At 46.2% G+C, this 11,130-nt stretch overlaps 1 protein-coding gene across 1 annotated transcript in view; it reads right to left on the bottom strand.

Annotated features, from left to right (window-relative positions):
* Positions 1–10,848, bottom strand: part of LOC135816967 (mucin-22-like) — a 22,610-nt gene extending 11,762 nt beyond the window's left edge. Inside the window, exons 1-4 of the mRNA XM_065330071.1 lie at positions 10,540–10,848; positions 3,145–3,429; positions 2,691–2,834; positions 1,319–1,459 (exon numbers count right to left, since the gene is read on the bottom strand). Of these exons, the coding sequence (XP_065186143.1) occupies positions 1,319–1,459; positions 2,691–2,834; positions 3,145–3,429; positions 10,540–10,848 (879 nt within the window). The remainder of the gene's footprint in view (positions 1–1,318; positions 1,460–2,690; positions 2,835–3,144; positions 3,430–10,539) is intronic.
* Between the last annotated feature and the right edge of the window lie 282 nt (positions 10,849–11,130).

Raw genomic sequence — 11,130 nt, 5'->3', positions numbered from 1 at the left:
GCTGATGGCAGAATGTAGTGGTTTACGACGGTCATGAATTGGGCTTCTCCGCACTGACTGACACCAACGACAATGGCGATAGTCTGCTTCATTGCTCTGTTGATGATTCTTCTCCAAACTCTGCCACCTTGCTTGCCACACATGTCTGGAGGAGCAACACATTTCTATCTCCTTGCAATGTGGCTCAATCCTGTGTTCTACCTGGTATCTGCTCTATAAGCCTTTCGTCGCTTATGGTCATGAAATGTCACAAGTTGGCAGTGTGTGCGTGCGGTTCTATGTGCACTTGAGAGGGAATGCATGGATGCAGGTATATGCACGTTTTTGAGTGTGTATTCTGCGGGTGGGTGGTTGAGCGTGTGTGGGTGCATGTTAGTGAAAGTGTGTGTTTGGGTGTTAACGTGTGTGGGCCAATGTATGAAGAGGAGAGTGTGTTAAATAACAGTGGTGCTGCCCAACAAATACAGGTTTTGCTCGCAACATGAGCCATTAGTTAGTAAGTGCTCATCATTGCAGCAAGAAAACCATTTCAATAAAATTGTATTACAAAGATGTATTTACTTCTGCATGGGTTATAATGTGGGTATCAAATGACAACATAGTTTGTGTAAAATGTACATGTATGTGTAATTGCTCAGGGGTCGTTACTCAGGGGTCGTTGTATTTACTTAGAGAAGTCTAACAGGTGTTTGTGGTGGGTTCGCCTGCAAGGCGTTTCTAAAAAATACATTTCGGAGTGCATGCATACCATACCGCGTGTGTACATGTCCACGACAGTAGCACTGCTACAGCTAGTACAGGTAGGCGTTGAGATGCACTACACTGCACTACACGCATCACGGCAGAGTAGACAGGGACACATACACAGCCATACTCTGTACTCCCAGAAACATGCGCTTGCATGCAGTGACAGGCAGCTACCAGCAGACTTGTAGGTGTGAAACAAGATCCTTGGGCTTGGTTTCAGGTTCAGGTGGACATGTAGCCCATGACAGTATGACTCAGGTACACTTGCTTTACATGTACATGCGACCCTACAAGATTTGGTTCGTTATAAACGAAAACTGTGCGCTATAAAGGGTCAATTTTGTATGGGTTCAAACAGGGACATGGACAAGGGTTCGCTATATCACGAAATTCGTTAATATGCGAGTTTGTTATAAGTGGAGTCGACTGTACTGTATACGTGTTCATAGCATGGTGTTTTGAAGTTTTTCTGAGCAGCTGGCTTTACTGCATTGTTGATCAATTTTGCACGTAAAAGAGGAAACTGTTTACATGTAATCCTTACAACATGATTGGAACACCAAGACTATACCTGTAGTCGGTTGTTGCCAGAATCAGCAATGATCACTCGTTCATCATCTGTTACATGCACAGCTGTTGGGAAGCTGAACTCTCCCCATTTTGTACCCTTCCGACCAGTCATCTTCTTGAACTGGCCATCAACACCGTGTATCTAAGTGTATTGACAAAAAGGAATACAATTTACAAATGTTAACACAACCATGCACCCATACATAGCCCAGATCCAAACATACATGTAGTAAACATTTGGTTGCAGTTCTATAGTGTGAATCTAGCGAAAAGCTCGTCCAAAAATGTCAGTCACACATGCACACCCAATGTGCTGTCGGCCGCTCCATTCCACGTGCACATCACCACCACAGCCAGGACAATTTAGTTGAGATACTGACTTTTCTGACCCTCAAGATAGCTTTTTGGTCCAACATGGTGACAGAGCTCATCAGTGGAGGTTGTTGATAATGGTTGATTAAGATACAATGAGTGATTGATGTTGTATAGGCGAAAACTTTCACAATTTCATATTTTCTCTCTAGTGTGGCGTGCCCTAGCAAACAAAGGGGTTAGGTGATAAAGGGCAGTTTTAACAGATATGACAATACAAGTGTGCAGTGTTTGGACATTCAGCACTCGTATGTATGAGTGGCTATTGGCTACTAGTAGCACCTCTCTTTGTTTGTTGATTTTGTACCAATTCTAGCACTGCAGAGGACCTGAAAGCATGTCCCAGTAACGCACACTTGCACTATCTGTTATCACCTGAAGCCTCAGTGTCCTATGGCATGCCACACTTCGATGTAGAAAGCGCACAATTGCGACTTTTTTACCCTGTTATAACATTATCCCTTCACCCGGATCACCCACTATCACCAACTACCACTGATGGGCTCTGTTGGAGCAAAGCAGCTGCCTTCAGGGTCTGAGATATCAATATCACAATGGAAATGTCCTCGTTGCGGTGGTGATGTGCAATTGGAATGGCTCGGCCAAGAAAACATTTAGGTGTGGGGATGTCATTGGCATTCCAAGTATTTTGTGATGTACAATGATCACCTTTCTCCAGTTTGATGGTTTAGAAAAAAACTGATCTGCAAGAGAAATGACATTCTGCTCATATCAACTTCTCAGCTCTTGTGTTCACTGGGATTACAGGTTAACTGGATGGTGCAATAGCGTAAAATTTAGAATTTTGAAGAATTCATCCAAGGGATTGTCTACTACTGTTTCAGACAGTCTTAAAAGCATCTTCAACCTGACCAATTGAGATCCTTATTTTTCAATTCTAAAAAAGCACACACAGACCATCCTGAGCAGGTCATCCATCAGGGTGACATTTACATACACACCGTAGTTGCCGGACGGCAATGTACTGTGAGTTCAGTTACCTTTATTCTCTGGTTTTCGGCGTCACAGATGATCAGGTCACCAGCTTTGTTGGTTGCTAGTCCCCTAGGGTCGTCAAACTGATCTCTCCCGCTGCCCTCACTACCAAATGAGTACCTTGCTCTGTGGATCTTTGTGTAATCACGCTGCAATACAGGAGAGCAGTAAGAACAACACCAAACAACACTAGGACCATAATTATAGGGAGAAACTAGTGATGTCAAACCTGGCTGGGTGGTCATACACTTCATACTTCGATTTCAAATTTCCATGGCCTCATGTTTCGTATAAGGAGTAGATGATGGTATACACATCACCCTAAGGTGAGAGAACAATCAATCCTCCGCAATGTTCATGACAAAGATAGTTTCAAGCGCTACCATGACCACAACTCAACATTGAACCAACAACAATGGAGTCAGCAGCAAAACGAACAAAGGAAAGGACTAAACTAACTGCACTAGCACTAGACGACTGTCTGGAGGCACTTGACTCCAGGGCAGCAATGCGTGAGTCCACTGCAGCCAAGCGTGAATCCATGGTGGAATTGAGTGAAGTGAGAGTTGATGAGTGGGCACTGAGGTTAGTGTCGATGGTGGAAACTCTCTCCCTCCATGCATCCATGCCGTTCACTTTCTCTTCCACAGCTGTCACTCGGGTGATGATTGCCTGCTGTTGTGTGGAAATCGTTTGCAGTTGCGTCAGAATGTCTGCAAACTGACTCAAATAGCGATCTGCGGACTAGACAAACACATAATAAAGAACACCATCCACAAACACATACATACACACGCACAGACATATTCACACACAAACACACACACATGCACACACACACACACATATTCACACACAAACACACACATGCACACGCATACACACAAACATACACACACACACACACACACACACACACACACACTATGGATTCTAATACTCTGCGTGAACCCAATTGAAGCATTTCTACCTATGGATCACAGAAAACAAAAAAATCCCCTGGTGTGTACGAGAAAATTTCACAAATCTGAAAGAGAGCATTCAATTATTTTGCAAGGAAGAATTCAAAATAATTGACGGAGTGGAGCAGTAATCTCTGCATATTGAGTAGTACTAACGGATCGTATGCGTGTTAAAACAAAATGGCGTCACGATTTATTGAAAGTGGTATAGACTATAGTTGGTGGTACGAGTGTTCAAACCCATTTGAACTTCATACTGTTCGTCTTCTTTTTGACATGCTCTCTTTCCATCGTCCTTAGCTTTTGTTTGTTGTGAGCTGTTTTGGATTTCTCCTATACCTCTGGGGGATGCCAAGTGATGGTTTTGAGAGGCTGGTGATGGCTGTGAGCGAGAGTTTGCCGATCGGCGTCGTCCTCGCTATAGCGATGAAAATACTAGTTACTGCGCACCTGGCAGATATCACAACACGTCGGAGCGTCCAGGAGCAAAGGAATCTTGGGTTTTCACTGGAATCTAGTTCCTCCAGCATCGTGTAGCCCACCGTTGGCCGTCCAGAAAGGTCGAACCTTTTCTTCTGCAGCATCTCGCAGTCCTGCGAGGCACACTGAATACGCCTGTCATGTAATCTACAAATAGAAATCACGAAGTAGTGGACTTTATGGTGATGAGTCTATCCTGTATGCTGCAAAAGACGCAGGAAATGTGACTGGTGTCCGTACACTGGACGCCAATATCATCCTAGTCTTCTCCTGCAGGATCTGTTTGACATTGACATACCGGTATGCAGTGGGTTGACATTGGCCTGGTTTGGCAGCTATCTGCCCGGGTGGATGTAGCAGGTTTGCATTGGCGCGTCGTCCAGTCCGACATTTTCTTGTAACTGTGGAGTACCGGCAGGGTTTGAGAGGTTGCTCGTGCTGTGAACACATCTCTACTGCCTGTCTCGCCGCTTCCTTGCTCTACAGTCACGCCGTTATTTCGCTTTCATTCGTGGTGCAGCTCAAAACCTGCCCAAACAACTGTGAGCTCGCAACATGGTATGGACAAATTGCACCACTCATGCTGGTTAACTAAAACCGGGATAGTCGAGTAAGCGAGTTCACTCCCTGGGCCATGGAAAGATCTGTTCAGCGCGGGCTATTCCAACCTCCAAGTGCATAGTCACCGATCGATCCATGCGATGGTGGTTGACCTACAAAGAGCCAAGGTCTACGAGTACTACTATTGGATGCTGTCTACATGCAGTCAACAAAATCAAAGTACCTCAGTATGCCCCAGAATAGGGCATGTGCATCTATAGCATGACACAACAGGGGTTCTGGCGGCACCTGTCAAACAAGCAGTAGGACTAGAGCCAGCTACCTATTGGAGGCTAGTCACTACAGTCTGTCACTGGAGATTATTATTATGTTCACTGTTTAGACCGAGCACAATCAATGATGCCCAATCAATCTGCCCAATCAGTGTGTTCTGTTCCACCTAATTATAACGTACCATCGCATCAACCCTACTACACGCACATGTCGTCACTCTAGCATGACTTGTGTTATTATTGTATATTTTGATCCGCACGATAAATAGAGCACAATAAACGTTAACTTGACCGAAGGATATAGGCAACTGCAGATAGAGGACCACATCGAGGTACAGGTACCGGCATCAATACAGTATCAGAGAGAAAAAAAAACAAAAATGAGAGGTACGCAGAAAAAACTCTCGTAAGCCCAAGGGGAAGTGGTTGATGAGGGATGAATGCACTCTCCACGCTCATCTACACTGTTCGTGGAAATGCACACATACCTACAATAATATAAAACATAGCAATAGCATGCACAGAACCGACCAATTTCATGTTCACACATGCAAGCACAGACCTGAACATTAGTACCAAAAGCCGATACAGACAATATCCCCATACACACAGACGCGCACACACACACACACAATGTCCCATGTATGCGCCAGTGGCGAGAAAAGCACGCAAATCTACAAATGCACTGGATGTGAACCCACAGATTTTCTCTTATAGCAACGATAGCGGATCTTATTCTGAATGAAACACACACACACACACACACACACACACACACACACACACACAATACAATCATTGAATGTCCATCCGCAGATGATGGCAGGTCCTGAAAGAACAGGCAGTGTTCCAGTAATGGGGAACAGAACTTCTAGTGGCGAGTGAGGTATACACACACACACACGTGTGTGCGCGGGCACACACTAAAGTATTCAGAAATAGAATCGACATTGTAGTATTCATTGGTTGGGGAATGGAAAGGAAAATAAAACATTGCTGTAGGTTATTGTTTTAAGGACACTGGGAGCACAACAGAAAGGTAAGCAGCTTGCTTTGAAGCAAAGAAAGTTATTATTCCACGGATCTCAGAAGGAAGGAACGTTCCAGAATGCTGCACTGGCAACAGGCGGCCTGCATGTGCGCGGCCTCTGCAGTCGGTCCAGCTGCCGGCCTTGCAGTGCTGAAAAGAATGTGCAGTACAGCATGTCACATAGTATCGCAGCCTGGACAAATAGGCGCTGGGAAGTCCTAGTTTAGTAGTTATGTGCTCACCTACACCACGATGCACCAATCTTCTGAGCTACTTTGGCAACAATTTTGTCCACTTGAGACTCCCATGGGCTGAGCCAGTTGTTGAGGGCTGCCCCAAGGTGGACGGCAATGACCGCTGATGGCAAGGCAATCCATGACACACAGTCACTAGGGCATCGGCAACATGGCGCTGAGGCTGGATCGATAAAATCAACCTTTAGGCTGTCGCGGGGTTGGCAACGAGGCCGCTGTCTCGAAGCTAGTCAGTCAGCCTGGTCACCGCCATTGACGAACCAGTCGCCACCGCCAGCAGTGGCGGTAGGTTGTGACAAGTGTGGTGCAATATTGTCAGCAAATTCAGTACTTAGGATAAGATGAGTGACAAAGGGAACGTTTTGTTTGATAATATTGAAGTGAACAGGGATGATCACCAACCCTGCGCGTACTCCACCGTGAGTTGCAAGAAAATTACGGACTGTACGACGAGCAAACGCCAACCTGCTACATCCAACCAGGCAGATACTATTACGATAGCTGCCAAACCAGGTCAATGCCGACCTACTGCATAATGTCAATGTCAAACAGATCCTGCAGGAGACGACTGGGCCGTTGGCGTCCAGTCACTGAGTGTACACACACCAGTCACATTTCCTGTGTCTTTTGCAGCATACAGCCTTACAGGCTGGGACTCATCACTGTAGAGTCCCCTACTGCATGAGTTTTATTTGTACAATATATGGCAGGCGTACACGGTGTGCCTCGCAGGACTGCGAGGTGCTGCATAAGACCAGGTTCGACCTTTCTGGACGGCCATTCAAAGACGGTGGGCTACACTATGCTGGAGGAACTAGATTCCAGTGAAAACCCAAGATTCCTTTTCTCCTGGACGCTCCGACGTGTTGTGATATCTGCCAGGTGCGCAGTAACTACTAGTAGTATTTTCACCGCTATAGCGAGGACGACGCCGATCGGCAAACTCTCGCTCACAGCCATCACCAGCCTCTCAAAACCATCACTTAGCATCCCCCAGAGGTACAGGAGAAAGCCAGAACAGCTCACAACAAACAAAAGCTAAGGACGATGGAAAGAGAGCATGTCAAAAAGAAGACGAACAGTATGAAGTTCAAATGGTTTTGAACACTCGTACCACCAACTATACCACTTTCAATAAATCGTGACGCCATTTTGTTTTAACATGAATATCGCGGACTGGTCACTGCATGGATTTAGGAGTCTCGTCCGTAATTATCGAAAAACTAAAAAAATCCGTCCTCGTGCAAAATTGTCTCTAACCCACCCCACCCCAATTTTGTCCCATTAAAGGGGAAGTTAAGGCAAAAATTAAAATTTCACCAGTTGTAGTCTTCGGGGTGCTGAGTCGAATGGTCTTGGTCCGAGAAAGCTGAGACGCTCCCTTCCTACTTGAATCCCAATCGAACTCGCGCACTTCCACCGAAACTGGATGACTGCGACCTACTAGATGGGGATTTGTATGCAAAATGTCACTAAAAGCGCCGTTTCGTTCTTATAAAAGCACGGATGACCGCGATTGGCCCATATGTTGTAGTCTTTTGGACGCTGAGTCGACTGGTTTTGGTCCGAAAAGGCTGCGATGCAGCGTTCCTCCTTTATTCCCAATCGAACATGGTTGAACAGGCGGTCACATGCTCCTGCGTACACCAGTCACCTGGTCACCGTGCCTGCAGGGTACAACTTACTAGCCTGTTTGACCTTTTTTGGGTGCAGTCCTGTCACTCGAGTTGAACTCGAGTTGAACCTTGGTGTGAAAGTTGTCGCCTGCTGGCGTGGTGACCAGGTGATTTGGGCACCCAGGAGCACGTGACCACTTGTTCAACCATGTTCGATTGGGAATAAAGGAGGAACGCTGCATCGCAGCCTTTTCGGACCAAAACCAGTCGACTCAGCGTCCAAAAGACTACAACATATGGGCCAATCGCGGTCATGCGTGCTTTTATAAGAACGAAACGGCGCTTTTAGTGACATTTTGCATACAAATCCCCATCTACATGTAGTAGGGCGCAGTCACCCAGTTTCGGTGGAAGTGCGCGAGTTCGATTGGGATTCAAGTAGGAAGGGAGCGTCTCAGCTTTCTCGGACCAAGACCATTCGACTCAGCACCCCGAAGACTACAACTGGTGAAATTTTAATTTTTGCCTTAAAGGGGAAGTTAAGGCAAAAATTAAAATTTCACCAGTTGTAGTCTTCGGGGTGCTGAGTCGAATCGTCTTGGTCCGAGAAAGCTGGGACGCTCCCTTCCTACTTGAATCCCAATCGAACTCGCGCACTTCCACCGAAACTGGGTGACTGCGCCCTACTAGATGGGGATTTGTATGCAAAATCTCACTAAAAGCGCCATTTCGTTCTTATAAAAGCACGAATGACCGCGATTGTCCCATATGTTGTAGTCTTTTGGACGCTGAGTCGACTGGTTTTGGTCCGAAAAGGCGATGCAGCGTTCCTCCTTTATTCCCAATCGAACATGGTTGAACAAGCGGTCACGTGCTCCTGGATGCCCAAATCGCCTGGTCACCACGCCAGCAGGCGACAACTTTCACACCAAGGTTCAACTCGAGTGACAGGACTGCACCCAAAAAAGGTCAAACAGGCTAGTAAGTTGTACCCTGCAGGCACGGTGACCAGGCGACTGGTGTACGCATTAGCACGTGACCGCTTGTTCAACCATGTTCGATTGGGAATAAAGGAGGAACGCTGCATCGCAGCCTTTTCGGACCAAAACCAGTCGACTCAGCGTCCAAAAGACTACAACATATGGGCCAATCGCGGTCATCCGTGCTTTTATAAGAACGAAATGGCGCTTTTAGTGAGATTTTGCATACAAATCCCCATCTAGTAGGGCGCAGTCACCCAGTTTCGGTGGAAGTGCGCGAGTTCGATTGGGATTCAAGTAGGAAGGGAGCGTCTCAGCTTCCTCGGACCAAGACCATTCGACTCAGCACCCCGAAGACTACAACTGGTGAAATTTTAATTTTTGCCTTAACTTCCCCTTTAATTCCCCTTTAATATTTTGATTTTTCCCAATGCCTAGCTAGAAAATAAGAACTCCTGACCCCAGGGTCACTGACTGCACCTGTGTCAGGTACATTGTACTAGTAGCTACTGTACTAGTTTGTTTTGTTTCTGGTTTTTGTTTGTTTTTGTTTTAGTAGGTCTACCAACGGCCATGCACGTCCTACAACTACATGTTCATCATACTGGTGTTTGCGACATGACGAGTACAGTCAGTACACTGCAAAGCCAGCGCAACAACTGTATGAAAGTCACTGAAGTAAAACAGTTTAAGAAAATTCGACTCGGAAAAATCTAAAAAATAAATTCTGCCAGCACTCCTGACGGTGCCACCCAACGCTTTTTGCATCAGGACGGATTTTTTTAATTTTTCTAATTACGGACGACCCCTTATGGCTCTGATCCACTACTTTATGTTTTCATGTCACCATTCTGGATAAGGGACCTATGCAAATCTATAACAACCCACCAGTTGATTACATAATTTCACTGGGCTATACTATGCATACTGCAGATGCACACTACTGCTATGTACACGTCACATGGCTGATGTAATGGGAACAGCCAGTCACCAGCCAGCATGTTATTGTGAGGCCTGTGTTTTTCAATACAATCATCTTGCACACGTCAGTGTTTTGCCTTGTTGAAGTGTAAGAGTCCAGACAGGGTGCGCCGCCTCCACTGAAATATCAGAACCCTTATCATGTGTAATAATATTACAGCATGGCATTATATTATAATGTCATGCTGCACAGCCAGCTAAGACTTAGGGGGCGTTCGAATTGTCTTCATCAACTGTTCGAACACATTTTTTAAAGAGATTAGTTGAAGTGTCCCATTAGAACGGTTTCTGTCATTTTAGAGTTTTTCAGTCGAATTGTCTTGGCGATGAGGACGTCGGATCAGATCGACCATCTCACCGTACTACATGACGTGGCTATTCCAAAATCTTCGGAACTAATCCACCCTCCCATCGGATGAGGTTGTGGAGTTTCGAGGAGTTCGTTTTTCTGAAGAGGCCACCTCTTCAGAAAAACGAATCTCCTGGAAAAGTCAAAGAGAGACAATTTGGCGAACGCGCCTTTAGAGTACTTGTGTGAGTGTGTGCATAGGCAAAGCCAGGTCTAATGTATGCTCTGGTAGCTGCACCATTCAGGCATGCATCAGCCAGTATTTCCCATTTACATGTACACATTGCATGTATACCCAGCTAGGCTGTATTTTAACAGTACAGCACAGTGAGTACAAAGTCATGTTATACTATGTGAGTACATCCATACCATAGAGTGAGGTGGGATCTGCAGTAAGTGCATGTGAACATCAGCCGATGTGGGTCTAGATCCAGGATCATCATGCAGACACGACACGATCAGAGAATGCAGTGGGTGATCCGAGCCCAGTCGATCCAGATCTGCTTTGCGTCGGCGACCCTCCGGAACTGATCTCCGCGTTCCATTCTCCAGCAGAACAGTAGCTTCAGTTGGGGAAGGCTGTCGTCCCACAAGCAGCGACAGCATCACCACTCCTAGAGAAAACACATCCAGTTTCTCGTCGTATGTTGTGCCCACTTGCAGGCTCTCTGGCGGCATATAATAAGGCGTACCGGGGCACCGTGTCAGAGTTGTCAAGTCTGCACCTTGACCACCGTGAAGAGAGCGGGCCAAACCTACATCAGCTATCTTGGCTCTCCCTGCCGTGATCAAGATGTTGTGGGGTTTCAAATCGCGATGCAAAATGTTCTTGCCGTGAAGAAAGCGCAAACCTTCCGCCGTGTCGACAAGATACTGAAGGCTTTGCGCGAATGGCTCTCTTGGAACAACTCCAATTCGATCACCTAGCGAGCCGGCCATCAGTTCTACCACTATACACGG

Source organism: Sycon ciliatum, chromosome 5, assembly GCF_964019385.1.
Source record: "Sycon ciliatum chromosome 5, ocSycCili1.1, whole genome shotgun sequence".
Classification (NCBI taxonomy): domain Eukaryota; kingdom Metazoa; phylum Porifera; class Calcarea; order Leucosolenida; family Sycettidae; genus Sycon; species Sycon ciliatum.
This window is presented reverse-complemented; position numbering and strand designations above follow the sequence as displayed.